The 21,099-nt window shown below is 33.3% G+C and overlaps 1 protein-coding gene across 1 annotated transcript in view; it reads right to left on the bottom strand.

Annotated features, from left to right (window-relative positions):
- Nucleotides 1-21,099, bottom strand: part of LOC112043431 (protein embryonic gonad) — a 158,271-nt gene that overhangs the window by 60,657 nt on the left and 76,515 nt on the right. Inside the window, exon 2 of the mRNA XM_024078838.2 lies at nt 8,220-8,297. Coding sequence (XP_023934606.1) covers nt 8,220-8,297 — 78 coding nt within the window. The remainder of the gene's footprint in view (nt 1-8,219; nt 8,298-21,099) is intronic.

Genomic DNA, 21,099 nt, shown 5'->3' with positions numbered 1-21,099 from the left:
GTTAACGTGTTAGGGGGAGGATGAAAATCCACATCCCTTTCGGTTTCTACACGACATCGTACCGGATCGCTATATCGCTTATTATAACCATTATCATATGTATACCATTTAAAATGTGCTTTTCATATTGATCATGATGATATCCCTCATAAAATTTAAATTCTTAGCTTAGCAAGTAATACAAAATTGGCGATGTAACTAAAATAACCCACAGATATCGTTCCTACATCTACACCAAACATATTGCCTTTTACGTACGGATAGATTATATAAATTAACATAAAGGTTTAATTTATTAATTGATCCAGTTTTCGCTGATGTCATTGCCAATAAACTCACAATGTCTAAGTTTCAAAAATTAAAATAGACGAAATACGGTCACTTTAAGTGATCTTTAAACTTAGTTTACTAAATAGACTCATTAGGTACCTACTTATGAGAAAATAAATCATACCATAAAATTCATCAAGAAAATGGTACAGAACTTATAGAATTAACACTGAAAAATAAAACATAAAATAAACCTAATATACAACCAAATTGTAATACGACTAACTAATACAAAAATTAAGTTTAGTCAGGTGACTGTTTATGGGACCATTTACGAATTTTTAGCAAAATCCTACAATTTATTCTGTGATATTTAAAATTAAAGTTATTGCTATAAAAAGATTTTTCTAGTCTTTGGATAATCCTCAGCGTTGACTGCTATAAAAAACTGTCTCACCGTTTTAAAAATATTATTAATATCCAAAGAAGTAGATCTCATTAATAATTCAGATATTAATTAAAAATCATGACACGAGGCGAGCGGCGGGCGGTCGCTAAAATTTAAAACCGTTAAAATAGTCACTCCCACAAGTTTGCTCCTTATAGAGTAAACAAAGTTGTGGTTTTCCTAAGACAAAGTCAAAAATTGAACATAAGTAGGAGTTATTTTTCTGAAGTTCATTATAAACAGTGAATGATTGATTTATTTTAGTATCCTCTGGCAGAAACTTACGATTCCAATTAGACAAAGATGCGCTCAATGGTTGTTCCTTATGAGCAAATTTCCCTTGCCTTACTAACAACGAATGCTATTTAAGAAGACGTGCTTTATTACTTTTGTCGTTCGTAATAAACGTAATATTCAATATTTTATGCTGCTCTAAGACTTATTGAACTGAGTCTTTATTTGATTAACATATTAACTAATGATCCAGTGAACTTAGTGAAAATTAGATAAATATCTCTGAGCTGGGTATCACAAATTCTGCGATGAACTCATCAATTTGACAAGATCATATAGGTTATGTGAGTGACAGCTATAAGAAATGTCACAAAAATAGTCAGTAAAAAAATGGCCGATAAAAATTACTCGAGCTCATTTAAAACAATTTTTAAAAAGGCCTAAATAATTAAAATACAACAATGAAATATGACACCAAGCTCACTAAAAAGCCTTATCGAAATATTCTATCGCCCACCGCCCACTTATTGTGTGTTTATTTTAAAATTAATTTGAATAAATACTTAATTATGTTAAATATCTAATCTGGCTTTCGGAGGTTTCACTATAAAGTTTAGTTTCGAGAGCGCTTCGTTCATACAAATTGTGAAAAGCTACAAAAACATGCGACTGCGACAATTTATTACAAGGTTAAGGTAACGGCTTATTAAACTATTAAGAACCCAAGTATAATTCTAATAATATCAATGTTTGTGCGCCTATTTAATGTAGGTTGATGATATAATATATAATATTTTTTTATTGATAATTGCTAAATATTAGGTATACTAAGGAATTTTGATGTGTTATAAATAACTGCTGAAATAAGAATAACTGAATTTGCGAGTACGATTTAAATTAACTAAATCGTTAATTTAAAGCGTTGGTTCCTTAGTATACCTAACATTTAGCATTTTTTAATTAATTATATTAAAAATAAAACTTTAACATTATTTAATAAATAAAGGAATAAATAATAATAAGTAAAGGAAGAATTCAAAAATTTAACGATCAAAAAAAAGTAAAATAATATGTCGATGCTGCAGCGTCGCATATAATATTTTTATTGATATAAATCGAAATTTAAAGCGTACTCGCAAAATCAGTTATATTTATTTCAGCAGTTATTTATAACACATCAAAAATCCATATTATACCTTTCATTTATTTTTAATGAAATATATTAAAAATAACACCCTAATATTACTTAATAAAGTAAAATAAGAATGCAAAAATTTTACTATCAGAAAAAAGTAAAATAATATGTCGATGCTGCAGCGTCGCATCATTAAAACGCACCTTTAATCATGTAAAACATACAGACTGTATGGCGGACGCTAATGTAAATTTAAAACGTGATGTGCGTTAAAATGTCTATCTAATTACTGATATCAAAACAAGATAGCGAGATACATAGATATTGAGGCGCACGAAAAATACGGACGAGCAAATAGCCGTCTAATTAAAATAGTAATACAGACTATTTTTAAATGTTTACTTGTTTAAGTCTTGAAATATTTCTTTCGCGATTGTTCACCATACAAGGTTTAATGGAGCATAATTATTTTGTTAACTACATTTTGCAAACCTAGTGAATGTGCAGCCTGTGGTCGTAAAATGGAATTTTGCGATCTACTTGAAAACAAAACTTTATTTTCGAAATACCTAACAGACAAATGTAAGAAAACCCCAGATTTCCTTTTAAAAAATCTCAGTAGCAACTTGAAGTTACAGTTTGGATACATTCCTAATCTTGGAGACCAGATTAACTTCAATATTTTTCAAAAGTCGTGATTCTAGAGTCCTTTTCATGAAAAAAGTCCCGCAGCTAAGACTTGAACTAAAATTGACCGCGCACAAATGATAATAAGACCGCCATTGCCAAATAGCAATGAACGCCATAATGACATTAGCGCTGCGTCTGGAGGACTTCTTTCAGGAAAAAGACTTTACCGTTGTACCTTCATTGAAAGTGGAGGTATAGACAGTGCACATACGTCGAAATTGTGCACTATAATACACCCTGTGTATATACGACTACACCCATTACTTCACTGTGGTTAATTGCCATAACTGGTGACTGAGGGCTGGTTAATTTTTTTAAACCATCTGATTGGCTAGCGCAGAAATGCAGGCAGTATTCTTGCTACCACTAGAATGATTTATTGAGGATAAGTTACCTTGAATTTCTTATTGTATTCTTTGACATAATAGACACACAATCTCTCGATAAAAGAAAGAAGAAACTATACCCAAGGAAGCTAGTAATAAATAAAGTTAGTAAAACTTATCTAAAAGAAGTTGGAAGGTAAGATAGATCTTAAAATTAAACCCATTAAACTTAATCCTAAAATAACTCATGCATACAAAAAGGGGGTTAAGGACCTTGTTTGTCAGTATAAACGGCTTGTTTATACGTACAGTATTTAGCCATTATAATATTTAGTTTCACGTATCATAATGTAATAAAAGAATAGACAATGATTTACTACTGACGTCTACAACGTGTCTATTGTTCATAAACTACGTAATTTAAATTATGTTTTTAATAATATAAGTGTTTTTATGTCCACGAGTCGTAAATTAAGAAAAGCAGGCATAAATTGCCATGTCACATAAATTATTCAATTTTAAAGTTTCGACTGTATTAAATTATGAACACCGTTTATTTGCCTAGCTTTTATGTCTATTCTGATTATATACAACGTTAAATTCAATTTTGGTAATTATCATAATAATGTTATTTATTTGTAAATAATGGGATTTAATAGAATCAGAATCATGGATAAAAAAGTCTGAAAGATTGGTTGGCGAAACAAACAGATAGACTGTCTAATCTTTAAATCTAACTCACTAATTAAATAACTAGCTAACTAACTGACGAACTAGCTACATAAGAAGTTACAAGACATTTATAAACACGAAAAGTTCATAAACATATTACTAAAAGTAGAAAAAAAATTGCTCTAAAACAAAAATCAATAAATAAATTAAGACTACGTTTATATAAAAAACTTATTTCATGAACAAAAAGTAAATGATATAAGTACACGAAATATTTCCCGTAAGTACAAACTGCCTGTCATTAAACCTGTTTAGTGCGCTAGATCGTAATTTTATGAAGTACCACATTGATACATTGTTGAACAGAGAAAAAAAATTAAACCTGTTAACGAATTACAGTAAAAGTTTGTTTGAAGACGAAAACCAATATTAAATTAAGAACATTACATACAAAATAAAAAAGTTCGATTAGAAAACCTCTGTTGGTACTCATCGAGTTTTTAGTGAATCAGCTCGTCACAGCAAAATACTGGTGCACTTTACAGAAAACAAATGTTAAAGGTCACAAAACTTTTCTACAAGTACACCGAAGCAGAGAAAATATTTGCTTAGTACGAAAATTAATAAAAAATTAATAACACATAACAATATTAAAATTCGTTTAGTGCACTTTAGAATTTGACTTAAGGAGTTTAGGAAATCAACCCCTAGAATAAGTTTGGTTAACATAAAACGAAATACAGGTCACAAAAAAATGCTACAGCATTTTACCCTGTTATAAAAGTACAGGAAAATTTAGTTTCAAGACGAAAATAAATATTAAATTAAGAAAACATACGATATAAGAAGTTCGTTCAATAATCCATCGTTGTTCGAATACTGCACAGGCAAAATAGAAAATAAGTTAGTAAAGGATCACAAAACACTCTCACATACGTACATGGTTTCGAAACGAAAATCATTATTAAATTAAGAACACATACAATTTAAGAAATTCGTTCAGAGAACCACGAAGTGGACTCATCGGGCTTAGTGAATCGGCCCGTTACAGCAAAACACTGCAAGGCGGTGCTCAAGTGCACTTAACAGAAAATTGAATCGCGCGACAGCGCCGCGACAAAAAGTGGCAAATTGATTCGGGGTAGCAAATTGCGGCTGGACCGTGTACTTGCGCGACTGGTATCGCGTGTTGTCGCTAAGGCGACGGGATGCCGATTCCGTATGGATTTATTTATTTATACACTATTTGATTTACTGTAAATGCTTTTAGATTTGGTGTTTGTTTGTGAACTGAAGTGTTGTTGTGAATGTTATGCGCTTGTAAGTACCGTTCATACTGTGACTCTGTAAATTTAATTCAGTTCGATTTTATTTTGTTTATGTATTTGGATAGATTTTTATGTGGAGGTTTATTATGAGCAGTAAATAGTAAATCCATTTTACTATTTTGCGCAAAATAGTGAAGAATCTATGGTCTAATAACCCCGCTACCAAGTTAGAAACCGGATCATCTCAGGAGACATTGATTCCATAGTTGTATCTAAATACAACAAAATATCAATATAACAACCGTCTACCCGCGCTATTATAATGAATTAACAAAGTAATTTAGATGATACAGTACAATTACATATCTCTACGTATCAAATCACTGTTAAAGTTGCAACGTTTTTGACACTAAAACTTAGTCAATATTTAACAAAATAAAATTAATGTCTTGTAAATTAAAAATTACAACTATAATTATATTTATATAACATATTACGTGTTTAAGGTTACTATTTTTGTGTCCCTAGTGATGATGATGCGCATTGCAATCAATAGCAACAAACCCTATCGCTTTGACGACACTTAATATAGACGGGTGTCATTAATCATCCAACATTACTCGTGGCTGATAGAAATAATAAATTCGATAATAACTACGATCTACTTCACTTCTTGTAATTCTAGAACATTTGTCGCAATTATTTCTTCATTCATCATCATCATTATTATCAGACTAATTAATGTTCTATACCTGAAATACATGTCTGCTTTCTAAGAAGAGATAAATGTTCAGTTTTAGATAATTTTAAACATATATTTTTTTAAATTAATATTTAAAAGGACATTGTTGTTAATTTCTAGTGCATATTTTTAACTTCATCTGCCTAGTACACAGGTATCTAGTTTTAGAGCCGGTAGTTAGTCACCACTAACAGATAAAGTCGATTTTTCAAATGGTTTAAGATTTTTATATTTTTTTCAAGAAGAATTACAAAACATTTACACTAAGAATAACATTGATTGATATATATATTTTTTTTTTGAAAAGGCGTTTCGATGCATAAATATCATAACCATAACGTCTCATTCGCTAACATCCCCGCATACTTTCCTTACTTTTTCCACTTTCAATCCTATCATACAAGATTGTCAGCATACCATTTTTTCCAAGCATATTTTTCTTGGCCTTTCCTTCTCAACATTTCTGCTCACACTCGTCTTATGAATCTCTTTTGTTAATTTATGTCGTTCATTCTTTCTACATGCCCAAGCAATCTAAACATTGCAAAACTTGTGATTTTTATTCGATTTTATTTTCTAAGTATTATAGCAGATCGAGAAGTACTATTCCGACAGTATACGGAACCCTTCAAGAGCGTATTATAAACCAGTAGATTTATTTCAGATCCCGTCAAGTGCTGTCGCGTTCCCATTCAAGCGTCAATCGCGAATTCAAATGGTTCTCTATAAGCGGTCGGTTTTATTGGCCGCTTGCAGATCAACGTGCCGTGGGACGATAAAAAAGGTGCTAAATATTGCTTTGGACGCCATAAAAATATAGTGTGAGAGCCAGTGTCTTTCCTTTTCTGTTTAATATGTAAATTATTTTTATGTTTTGGTCAAAAGGCAGATTTACAGCTTGTCTTGTATCTATGAAGTGAATGACGTACTCAGTGACAGTAAATGATTTTGTATTGTGTGTGTTTATCCAAAAATGTTGACGTGCCAGTTAAAAATATAAGGATATAACATATTGATTATAAATTGTAAAGGCATATTGTGATCTAGATCAATAATAATTTATTAGGGGAAAATAACTTTATACTTATTTTGAGATATAATTTTACTAATTACCAAACATGTAACATAATCAACTGTTGTCACGTTTTGCTACGCAGTGATAAAAGAAAGAAACTTCATGTAAATCACTATTTTGGTCTTTATTATCAACCTATTATACTGTATGATAACCACCAGTAGGCACCGGATGACATTTGTTACATAGAATCTTAACATCGTGACAACTAATACACTAAAGATAGTGAATTAGCCTGCAGGAGTACGAAACCACATACATCTTTGAAAGCAGTTCTTTCGACATTTGCATTTTGTATGTTACAATACAAAGCTACTGCATTTATCAAATAATCATACAGTTTTATGTTTACATTAATTCTAACAGACCTTAATATCAGCTCTTTGACTAACACCCATGCAAGGATTTGTCGCAATCTACTCGCGATTGATTTAGGTTGCATACGCACTTTTATATTTTTTGCTGCATTTGCTTAAACGTTCATAGCTCTATATTAGGGGTATTGGATGGAAAAGTTATTGCCGACCCTTTGATGTAGCGACTTTAAAAAAAAGCTTCGCTGGATTTGATAAGCAATGCAATTGAGTTGCATAAATACATGTATATCGCTATTACTGGAATGGTAGAAAAATTATATAACTTAGCCCCATTAAGACTTCCTGTAATTTTTTAACTGATCTTACGCCTATTGTACAATTATTATTTTATTTTCCCTGTTAATATTATGTGGGTCAAATTTTGGAAGATTTTTTGCACAAGGCTTTTAACTAGAGTAGACACTTTATCTGAAAATTGTAGAAAATGGAAAATTCCTTCTCCAATAACAGGTTTGAAATGAATCGTCAGGGTAGGCAGTCCGTTTTTGCATCTATGAAGTGCACGGCACTAATCTTTTATCTCCATGATGTGAAAAAATCTTAGTGACTGTCATGATATGACACAAATTCCAAGGACAATTTGTAGCTTCACCCTTTTCTGATCATCTCATCTGCCAAATGTTCTCGTAATAGTTCCCTGCCCGAGTAATTCCCATTTAACTTCATAGGTTCCACTATCACAATCAGTCGTATCAGACGCTGCTAACTGGATCTCGGTTCGGTTCGGTAAATAGGCCTACCCGTGGCCTATTTAATACAAGTATAGGAACATAGTAGGTATTTAGTCAGTGAGAGCCTGGCATAATCTCCTCCTCTTCTTCCTTCTTCGTGGCAAGAATGAAGATTTCCCCAGAAAAAAAGTCACTAACTTACCAATACCGGCAAGTTTTTATGTTATAAGACATTCAAAGTGAGCCCTGTTTTAAATGCCTAAAATGTGTGTGATATAGTATAATATATAGTGAAATAAGGTTCAATTTACCTTGCACCCTTCACACGTGAAAGCTCCAAAATGAAATCCCGCTGCTGGTTCCCCGCACACTTTACATTGCTGGTTCATCTGAAAAATAGAAATGTATCATTATAATAACTGCCTCGTTAGAGCATTGGTTAGCCTACGTAGCTTCGGATATCCTAGGTTTGAAGCCCGGAGAGGGCTATGAATTCATTACAATAGGCTTGTTGACACTTTATTAATGTTTTTAAATAGTTCATTATCGTTCTAATCAATGGTATTTTTTTTTTTAATTTTTTTGAGACGTGATTACCTACATGAAAGTTTTAGGTTTTAAATATGTCTTTTTCGCCTGTCGGCCAGGATGGTCTATATTTTTAACTATTTCATGACGTCAGTAACACAAATCCTTTACAAGCGGAGTGTTAGACAAAAATATTATTTAACAATTAGTTTGACGTTTAGTACATCAGTTAGCATTGTTTCGTCACAAAATGGACGACAGCGTTTTTGACGTTAGGAAAATTTGAAGAAATCCATGAATTTAAATTAAGTTTTATAAGAAATCCTTAACTATTATTAATTAATATCGATATATTTCGGACCCTTACTCCATGTACCTACTATGCGAAATTAATATTGTTTATATTAAATTTGATATGAATCAACTACCCTATTCCTTTTAAAATATTTCTGTGTTTAAAAAAAAAGTTTCAATTCTGAGACCAAGTTTCAATTCTGAGACCAAAGTTATGAAGTCGGTGGGTTACTGCCTCAAAGAGTACGTTAAGATACTGGTCCCGATCATTTACATTAATATCTATATCTCATAGTGGTCGTTAAGTAACTTAACATTGTAACCCTAATATTGCACAAGTAACATTTCTAATTTATAACATCAAACATTTCGTCATATTTACGCACATTTCGATTCGAGTTAATAGTCCACATTATAACAACATTTGAATTAAGAGTGACTGATAAAACGTGACGCGGCTATAATAAAAAAAAAAACACCAAAAATCACTGCATCACTCCACATTCATTTTGTAGTGTTATGATTTTTAAGCAGTCAAAAATATTGGGTTGTTAACGTTTAAAAAAAAACTTAACCAAACATACACGATTATACGGTATTCAACACATTCAATATAAAATAATAATAAGTCTTTATATCGTTGGCTATAAAAGTTAAAGTCGTTTGATCATTTAACCCTTCGCCTAGCGTACGCACTCGAGTTGTTCTAAGTGGTCATCGAAGGTCAGCGTATTCGTGTACGTAGTTTATTGAAGATTCGAATGTATGTCACAACTCAATTATTGATGTCATTTTCGTCTCGTTAGGTAACACGATTTAGTTAAGATTTATGTGCATTTGTTAAGGTATGTAATAACCTTGTAATTTTGATGTATTGTGATCGTTCAACTAACCGTTTTATTGCATGACTAGTTAGGCGTTTAGCGAATTTTACTCTCTGATTGTAAATGATCAATTTGGATTAAGACCGTAACTGAAGTACTTATACTAATAAAGGGTTTATTTTATAATTCTAGTATAAATCCAAAAATTTTCGCTCTTTTATAAAAATAGAGTAGTCGTGTGCCCTTCACTGAGTCTGATAAAATTTAGGAAATACTGTTTATAATAATGAACAATGAAGGTATTTTATTTTCAATAAATTAACATTATTATGTACTCACTGAAAAAATAAGAAAACAACCAGCACTACTTATTTTACATTAAACTTTTGTCAAATTGAAAACAGGTTGTTTTAAACATATTTTATTTAAAACAATGAATAAAATAAATAGTAGCTATATAAATAAATTATACTATAATAATTATACAAATAAAACAAACAAAACTTAAAGTGACTGATAGTTTAGTTATCTTTACAAAAATAACAATTCTGTTAAACAATAAATAGCTTAACCAATTCATAAAGGTTAAATAAATCAGAAAACACAATTATGCATGCAATGGTTACGCTAATTCACACAAATCTATAAGCAATGGTAACATGCTATCAATCTCATGTCATCGATTACATCAATAGCAACAGAAATTAAAAGTCAATCAAAACAATGTTTTCTTAACGCGTATGTTAACATGACACGTTTAATTTTATTGGCAATAAATGTAAACAAATTACGTTCACCAGTCGTGACGACCGACAAGTTTACACGTGACGCAACTCTCTATGTTTACACTGTTGTCTCATTAAACAGTGCGTTAAACAAAACTATAGACTAGTATCATTATACAGTACATGTTGATACTTATGTTATAGCTTAGATAAATAAACTATGCTCCATTATGCCTCCACAGATTCAAAATTCGCGCCATCGATAACAGACGTTGCAAAATTTTTAAGTAAAAAGGTTATTAATATTATTTTTTCTAAATCCATGGTCACTGTTTACGTGAAAAGCTACCTATTAATTTGTAGTTTTATTTTACGAACTGATTCTATAATGTCACCCGGTATGATCGGATAGACAGATCGTGACATTAGTTGAAAGTGACAGCTACACATTGCACTGTTACGTAAATCAAACTAAATGACTTGCGACTCATCACTGTCTTTGCGTCGTTTGCGTGGCGTCATTCATGTTTACAATGCGATTGAAGGGTTATGTCTTAAACAATTTTGTGACATTAATTTAATAGGTTCAACTTTATTTTTATTAATTAACACTGTAAATTCCAAACTACTACTACAAATTTAATATTCCAATTTAACAAATAATGTACTTAGGTCTTGAAAATAAACGACAAATAATTATTTCCTATTTTAAATCTATATAATACGCTTGTATAAATATGTTGTTTCTTTTTTATACTTTTAATTATTAGCAAAGTACTTGTAGGTATTTCAGGACCTTCATGACATTTTGAATTAAAAACTCTGCTAATATTTCACAGGGGGGCAATTTTGTAATTTGATCGGATCAGTTTGACCGCAAATTGATTTCTTTATAGTTGTTAAACTAACACCTTTTCTAGGGATTTGAAGTATATTTCATGAAATGGAATTATCAAACGAATACGACTAAGTTACCTACACAATTACCCACCCACCCAATCACTTACTCACTTACTCCAGAGATATATCTACCTATAGTTTATTCGAAATAGTTATAAAAGAACCTTACTACAACTAAATCTTTACGATTTCATTAATAAAAGAAACGTATTTAACGCGGTGGCATCGCGTGCATACAATGTGTATTTTACTAAACCGATTTCCTCGTTTTAAATAACGAGAAACAAGTTCACATATTTCTTTACAAAAATTAAATAAATGCATGATAATAACACGTTGCAGCGAAGGGTTAACTGGATGGCGTGACTGAGCACTGTTAACATAAGTATTATACGAATTTTCTTGTTTTATTTCGGTATAATGCATATGGTCCATTTGCGGCTTTGTTCGCTAAATTAGCGAATGTGATCCTTTTTTTTCCTTATCAAATTAGAACACTAAAATGGCACCTTTTTATTTGAAACTATACTTACGTTTACAACACATATCGTCTGATTTATGATTGAATGATGCTATTGAATCGCATAAAATACAAACAATCTAACTTTGGTTTTTATATTTATGTATAAGATTATTGTTTCACCAAATGACGGATCGCTTATCATTTCCACTGCTCAGTGGCACGACAGCTTGTGGGTACAATGTATTCTCGGCCTTATTTCTGAAATATTTTCAAAATACACTAAACTTTTATTTTAAATTCAATATAAAAACAATTTGTTCAGCTTGTATCTCTTTTTAACTCGCTATGAGATGAGATGAGACCAGATGAGCTGTGATAGCCCAGTGGATATGAATGAGCTATGATAGCCCAGGATATGACCTCTGCCTCTGATTCTAGAGGGTGTAGCTTCGAATCCGGTCCGGGGTATGCACCTCCAATTTTTCAGTTGTGTGCATTTCAAAAAATTAAACATGACGTGTCTCAAACGGTGAAGGAAAACATCGTCAGGAAACCTACATACCAGAGAATTTTCTTAATTCTCTGCGTGTGTGAAGTCTGCCAATCTGCATTGGGCCAGCACGGTAGACTAATTGGCCTAACCCCTTTCATTCTGAGAGGAGACTCGAGCTCAGCAGTGAGCCGAATATGGGTTGATAACGACGATTCTTTGTTTTTAAAATAATCGGATGATAAACATTTTTACAGTTTTAGACCGTATTTTAGTATATTAACTCGTATTTCAATTTTCATTAGATACATATAACATTAATACAGTAATCAATAACCATATTCAAAATAAACCGAACTAGAATTTAAATTTTATACTTTGAAATAACAGTTAACACATTAACTAAACTAATTAGTTAGTAACATTAGCTTTACATGCATCCAAAAAACATAACATTTTGACTTACTTCTAACGGAATTCCTTAACATAAAAATACTAATCAAGTGTGTTTTAAAAATACATACAAGGGTTCCGTACAGTAGAGACCTACTGAAGCCCATAGCGAATTTCTAGAATGGAGCTCTCGAAAAATCTATAGTTTATGAAAAAACACTGACGTAGAGACAAATAGAAAACAGACTGACATCTATATTATATAGTTTATTGTTTCACCTATATTTATTACTTTATTTATTATCCATTTTAAACATTACAAAGTACCTGTATGGCAGATATGGGTATATTAACAATACGACGAGTAACTCATACATTACTAGCTACTACGCTCCCTTCTTTCGTCCTTAGACCTCCTCTAGCAAAATCGTTTTCTGACTAAGAATAACTTTGTACAAGTAGTATTCGAGATTTTGGTAAGGTAAATATACGATTGATTTTATTTAACTTGCATAAAAAATGTTTACTTTAATTTGATATATTTTATACCTACTTGATAAATTCATTACAGTTATTTGTTGTTATTTTATTACGGATCCCTAAAAAGATGAATTATTCGCGTCCATGTAATTTCGACGCACTTGCTTAATTTTTCCAAGGGTCACTTTAAGCTGTCAAAGAGCAAAATAAATGGTTCCGATTTAATCTGCAGGCTCGTCGCGGCGCGAACGTTCGAATGATATATCAAAGTCTAAAATTTGGGTTGGATTTTTATGAATTTTATCTGATAAGGTGCTTGATCGCATCATTGATATGTCTTGAGACAAATAGTTTTAAATATTTGATCATATTTTTATTGTACTCTTAGTTTGGCATAATCGATACTTTTATTATTATTAAATTTTTGTATGATGATGATTAAATGCACACGTTAATAAAACTCTCGTGCGTATGGGGGCTCAGACGACGATGTTTATTCGGACGCTGGCTTTTCAAAGCGTGCGTTGTGACCATAATCTTCAGATTATTCATAACGATTCTTCTTTTTATAGTAGGTATGAGTTTTTGAACCAGCGCTGTCAGTAAAATCCTTACTACAAATTAAGTTCTACAAGTAAGTATGCGCTTTAAGTTTGAAAGTTTACTAGATTTATTATCTATTTACTTTTAAATATTTTTTATAAATATTACAATAGTAACTTTTTAAATATTTTTCGTGTAATAATTATTATCATAATATTATTCTAACACCATTATTACTGAATATATTTATTAGTTAATTGTGAAGTACTAAGCTCAAAAGTCTTTTGTGTGCTCTTGAACTAATCTTTCGGTAGCCGGTGATGTTAATTAAGTAATTTCTGATGACGCGAAGGCTGCATCGACAATCGTTAATGGTCATCCTTTTTGGAATACATACAAATGATTGTGATTTATCAAAGGGTAATCTTGTATGATCAATTATGCAGTTTTATATCTTGTAAAGAAGGTAGCAACGCGTGGGCAGATCCGGAGTGGTGATAAAGTGTATGGAATATCGACCCTTTTTTTATAACTCTCAGAGTATTAAAATATTAGTCTTTTGCCGGATGCCCGCTACTTATATTTGAGCCACATATCAACGATGCCACGTGAACTATACTATTTAAATGCTTGAAATAAGGGTTGTAAGATTAAAATACTGCCTAAAATGGCTACTGAAAGTCACTAAAATATAATATATATAACTGTATATAATGTAACTCATCACCATCATCACCATTATCTACCTATATTCGGCTCACTGCTGATCACGAGTCTCCTCTCAGAATGAGAGGGGTTAGGTTAGGTTACCACAATAGTCCACCACGCTGTCCCAATGCGGAATTGGCAGACAGAAAGAATTAAGAAAATTCTCAGGTAAGGTTTCCTTACGCTGTTTTTCCTTCACCGTTTCTAGACAACATGATATTTCATTTCTTAACCCAGTTGTTACGGATATACCTTTTGTTGCTAGATCATCGTAATTTTTTGTACACAGTTTATTTATGACCCCAAAAGACATAAAAAAATATTAAATAATTTTTTTTTGTATGGAAATCGCGGAAAATGGTGTTTGATAAAAGGAACGCTAGTAAAATTCATTACCTTATGCTGATTTGTATAGTGCTTGTATGTACTACGCATTATTCGAGCGAATGTGGTAAATAAAAAAAGAAAAAATATTATAACCAAGGCAAATTTTATTTGTAACATACAAGTATAGCATACAGCTGCATATTATTCAATTATTTGGTGTATGATAAGCTTCAAAACAGCTTTTTGGATAAAGAGTTACAGAACAAATTGGTATTTTTATGACAAAATGCACATCGCAGCTGTTTATTTTGATGATTTTTGATATTATGGCCTATGTTGTCATAGCGAGAACTCTTACGATAACGTTACGACTATCGACTAGGCTTTCGGGGAATGCATTTATTGTTAGAAACATAACAAAGAAGTGGAACCACTCCTTCGAAATTTTGAGAAGGTGTAATCTCCTCCGTTCATTTTATATAACTGCCAGGCATTATGGACAGCCTTATCCAAACAGTGGAAAAATACAATTTTTTGCCAGTATTAGAATATAATTGGTACAGTCCAATATTTTGATCAGAGCTATCTATACCATCCATCCTTTCATTATATGTTTTTATCAAAGCTGACTGATCAATATGAATGTATTTATTCTGTTGCTGTGAAGATTTTTTAATTTATATAGTCAGTTGGACTGTTCCTGCATTGGCACAGTAACTACATTCCATTTGTACACGACACTTTCTTCGGCTCTGGTAGATTTGTACCTTATCCTGCCATGTTCAGTTTTTTGCAAATACTTATTTTTTTCTCTCTCTGTCGGATTGTTCATGAGGCCTTCAGACCCCAACGTTAGTAACTTCGTCATCTTCATCGCTCATATCCGAATCTGGCGATGTTTACTGACGTTTATTTCAACTGAAGCTCTCAGTTGTGGCCCAAGTCAATTTTGAAGAGACATTTTCACCCCAGTATCTTCATCAGTGAATTCAGCGTTACATTTTTCAGGGGGAAAGATAGTTAAGAGTCTGGAACAGATTGTTCTTCATTACGCTCCAGCTCCTCAGTAATCTCATTCAAGCTCAACGCTTTTGTTTGACGCCTAAAACAAATAAATAATAGTAGTTGATATTACTACTGTTTGATATAAGGAACGCCAACTTTCACACAAAAATAACTTCAGTAAATCTAATGCAATTGCAAATGTTTTTTTACTTACGAATAAAAGAAGTTCACTACTTTCATGATTTCACAAAACATATATAAATTACGGATTAAACATTTTTTAACTTACCTTAACAAATCCATAACGAAAAACCACTAAGTTACAATTCGCATAAGTAAATCACGGCACACGATAACAACCTCAAACCACTTCTAATAGCTTCACACAGTTAACAACTAACTGCAAAAGCATAAATATTTTTTTAAAACTACCCACTTTTTTGTTTAGAATTTTATTTCTCACTTGATCTTTTTATCAAACGATAGTAACAAGTGGGTTAAAATGCACATAACTGTAAAGTTGCATGCCCCTTACCGGATTCGAACCAACACCCTCGGAAATCGGAGGCAGAGATCAATCACGGCTCTAATGAAAATACGCTGGAATATCTAGGGTTAGAGAGAGTGTGCTCAGACTTTCAGGCAGACGAAGTGGCGGTTACTCAGTAGTATTGACAAAATTTTTGACTGTGTATGGGGAGCAACAGTCAAACACACAATCAAAAATTTTGTCTTACCTACTTTATTGACATTATGGTGTATGTGTACAAAGGACTCTTAATGCGCTCAAAATTGGCAACTTGGCTAGTTTCCAACTCGAACTGTTTTACAATTACCAGGACTACATAAACGATTGGCGGTTCACACCGCGTCCGATCGATTGACAAGTGTGAAAACACAGCGCAAAAGGGAAGCGCTCTAAAAGGAGACGCCTCTAAACTTGGCCACCAACTTTGCATACCATCCGATATACAATCGCATCAAAACCGTGGAAATCGTCTCACGTAGTGACAGCTGATGGGCTCTGTGTATGGCCCTTTGACTTCGACGCCTTCCTATTTCGCGTTTACCGTTTTGTGTTTTTGTATTGCTTTATTTGCGGTGAGATCTAGTTTGCGGTAGTACAATTACCATGCTTATTCTCTTATCTTGTGGAAAGGGACGGATAGTAAACGAATGCATGTGAACGAAATGCGTATGTTGAGATGGATGTGTGGTGTGACAAGAATAGATAAAATAAGGAATGAGTATATAAGAGGAAGTCTGAAGGTGGCGCCAGTGACAGAAAAATTGAGGAGTAGAAGGTTAGCTTTTTATGGACATGTAATGCGTAGGGAGGAAAGTCATATTACTAGTAATAGATTCAAAATGCAATGGAAGGCTGTAGCAGGAGTGAAACTTATTTTAGGATTGTGTTTATGACAAAGATCTTATAGTAGTATAAAATATCGTCTATACTAATATTACAAAGCTGAAGAGTTTGTTTGATTGGTTGAACGTGCTAATCTCAGGAACTACTGGTCCGATTTGAAAAATTCTTTCAGTGTTAGATAGCCCATTTATCAAGGAAGGTATGTATTATTCCCATATTTCTACGGAAACGGGAACACGTGGGTGAAATCGCGTGTCGTCAGCTAGTTGGTTTATAAAGCTCGCGATTAAATCCAGTCTTGTATAGTGTAAATACATCTTTATCCTCTTTAACTTCCGTTATATTTAGTTTGATAGGAATAATATTATGACAAACTTTGTGTAGCAATTTGTTTCAAGTGTCAAAATTAAACACTTAGTGGTTTTTACAGCAGCGATTTTCAAGTGGATGAACAGCTACCGTTCTTAGTGAATAAAATTAATTGTATTAAAACATGGATACTTTAGTACATAAAATTATTATCTATTTTATATTTTTACAACGTCTCTGGTATTAAAGTTTCTTAGACAGAACAATAGAAAGGTCCTGAGTTCGATTCCCAGCACGGGTAAATTTAGGATGTCATATTTTCTAAGCTAGCTTAAGAACCGTGATAGCCCAGTGGATATAACCTCTGCCTCTTAATCGGAGGGCGTAGGTTCGAATCCGATCCGTGGCGTGCACCAACCTTTCAGTTGTGTGCATTTTAAGAAATTAAATTAAAACTTAATTAGAAATTAAAACACGTGTCTCAAATGGTGAAGGAAAAACATCATGAGGAAACCTGCATACCTGAGAATTTTTATGATTCTCTACGAGTGTAAAGTCTGCCAATCCGCATTGGGCCAACGTAGTGTACTCATGGCTTAACCCCTCTCATTCTGAGAGGAGACTCGTGCTCAGCAGTGAGCCGCATATGGGTTGATAATGATGTAACTGGCTTAGTTCTGTTCTGATGGTTGGCATCGGACGTGACTACCAACCCAACCAATCTAGAACTTTGTGTTAAAAGATCCGTATGATCATTTTAACATATAAGAGATATAATTAAAAATAGACGTAAAGTTGTCTATTTTAAAAAACAAACAAATCATTCACAAAACAAACCCTTTCTCAATTACGAGTGTATTTCCTTATTTGCTACTCGTACTTACATTTAACAAAAAGCAACTCGTATTTTTTAAGAGAAGACAATACTACTTTCTATAAATCTCGAACTCCACCAACGTTTTGGTGAGAGAAGTCAATTAAGATAACCGATTTGGTCCGGAAAAGGATTTTTACCGACTTCATAGACCCTAACCATAACGAATAAAAATAAACTATATTTCTTTCTTATGTTTAAAACTCAATATTATTCGTAACATTATCAAAATAAGTCATAATTGTCAAAATAATCCTCACCTAAGCCTGTCGCATTGAAACAGTACTGATCTGTAATTTTCTTCGTATGTGCCAGTATTCTACGAGCAGTGGCGTGCACGTAGTTTTTAAATAGAGTAGGCACCATATAGGTGCTCGAGAGTATTTCCCGTAACTCTAGGGTTATATTCTTTAAGGGTAATTAATTAAAAATGTCTGAGGAACATGTGTTCTATAATGAACATTTTCGGGGTAAAAATATTCCTTTTGTATCCTTACAAATACCTTATTAACCTAGCCAAATTTATCCATTGATAAAATCATGAAGTAGCTTACTCGTGATATGCGAAGTGACTGTTGCAATACTACCATTATTGAATTATTTTTGAATTGTTTTGTATGTAAACATAAATTTAGATTTTTTTTATAAAAAAAATTAGTTGTGCAGTTCGGGTCTTTTAAGTGAACTTGTCAACACCTTCAAGTTATGGGAAATACTCCGTAATACCATATACAAATTGTACAAACATAGAATATTCTTCCTCCAATATGAGTTTGCAATGAATTCTCAGGGTATGCAGTGCAATTATGCATCTATGAAGTGCACACCACTGCCTACGAGCCTCCAAGAGGCGTAATGACAAACCTGCCATGTCTACTCTTAGATACGAGTACGTTACTAGATGTTCTTTCGCGATAATTGAGAGGGCACTCAAATGTATAAACATTGTATCTAAGAAAGTTTGTACGCAATTTGCTTCTGCCTATTGACACACAATAGTTCTTTGAATAATATTTGTGTTCTATAAGTAGATACGAGATGAGTATGTCTAAAACTGTGTACGGAGAGCGCGTTATTGTACGCGTAGTTGGGAAACACTGTCCACGCGTACATTGGACATGCGTACATTGGACATGCGTACAGCTCCTGTATAGAACCTGTACGCAAGCAGATCCAGAGCGCTCCGCGAGCCCCAGTCATTCTGTGTCTATTCATTTTGCCGTCGAGATATAGCGTACCGGATCGTGTGCGTCCTCTTTGACGCGCGACTAAAAACCGATACGGAGCTAAAAAGCCCCGTATTCTTATTACAATTTTCATAATTGTTTTTTTTTATTCTTTACAAGTTAGCCCTTGATTACAATCTCACCTGATGGTAAGTGATGATGCAATGTAAGATGAAAGCGGGCTAACTTGTTAGGAGGAGGATGAAAATCCACACCCATATCGGTTTCTACACGACATCGTACCGCTAAATCGCTTGGTGGTACGTCTTTGTCGGTAGGGTGGTAACTAGCCACGACCGAAGCCTCCCACCAGCCAGACCTAGACCAATTAAGAAAACCTCAATCGGCCCAGCCGGGGATCGAACCCAGGACCTCCGTCTTGTAAATTCACCGCGCATACCACTGCGCCACGGAGGCCGACAAAAACCTAGACCCAGAAATTACGGCCTGTAACATCACGAATTTTAACCTCTTCATAATATTAGTAGGTATATCACTACCCTATGTTAATGACAATGACTGGGACTAACGGTGTACGTGCTCTCCGAGGTACAGGGAAGTGCTCCAACTTCACCACTTCAGGCTGAAAATTTTTACTGAAAATGTTTTGGCAGAAGCTCCATGTTTTACAACTAAACCCGGGATGCGAACCAAGACTCCAAAGAAGGACTATCGTCCTTGTAAATCTGCTTCGTGACAGGTAACCATGATGACAGTTGTTTATTATATTAACTTTGATTCTTGCAGCGTAAAACTTTGTTTTAACCCTTGCCGTGATAGCTCTGCCTCCGATTCCGGAGGGTGTGGGTTCGAATCCGGTCCGGGCCATACACCTCCAACTTTTCAGTTGTGTGCATTTTAAGAAATTAAATATTACGTGTCTCAATTATTATTATATATATATATATATATATATATATATATGTATATGTATGTCATATTAATTATTGTATGTTGGCATTTATCTTTATGTTATTATCATTTTATTTATACGCTCTTATCAAGGTTTTTTGTTTTTGGTTTTTTATTTTGTGTCTTATTATATGAATTTTTATTTTGAATGTATTTAAAGTATTTTGATTAGATGTTTAGTTTATAATTATAACTGACTGTGACGTCACCCGGGTCTCAGCTGAAAATCAGCGCTGCGCATTGCTTTCCAGCGATGAACGGCTAATGCTGAGCTGTAAACCCTTTCTGTTTGGTGTCACAGACAGTCATGTAATATCTACGATAGGATGTACTGTTTGTGACACTAAAAAGTGAATAAACTTATTTTCTTTCTTTCTTTCTTCCTTTCAATCGGTGAAGGAAAACATCGTGAGGAAACTTGCATACCAGAGAATTATCTTAATTCTCTGCGTGTGTGAAGTCTGCCAATCCGCATTGGGCCAGCGTGGTGGACTATTGGAATAACCTATTCTGAGAGGAGACTCAAGCTCAGCAGTGAGCCGTACATGGGTTGATAACGACGAAGTGCCGACCTTCCATTTGTGAGCATTCCATTAAAATGTACATGTTTTCTGGTCCAAAGTCATTAAAAGAACGTCTCCAATTTATCGCGGATGCGTTGCACTTTCCCAAAGAACAAGAACGTTACAAATTACGGCAACAATTTGTTCACATTTATGCCCTTACCACCTGCCGCAAACTCGACCCAATTCCGCAACTCGATTGTGTTCATAAATCTCTGAAGGCGTGGACAATGTTTCCGCGATATTTGGGCCGAT

This window comes from Bicyclus anynana, chromosome 15 (genome assembly GCF_947172395.1).
Source record: "Bicyclus anynana chromosome 15, ilBicAnyn1.1, whole genome shotgun sequence".
In the NCBI taxonomy this organism is placed as follows: Eukaryota; Metazoa; Arthropoda; class Insecta; order Lepidoptera; family Nymphalidae; genus Bicyclus; species Bicyclus anynana.
The sequence above is the reverse complement of the archived record's forward strand: the minus strand, read 5'-3'. Positions and strand labels throughout refer to the sequence as shown.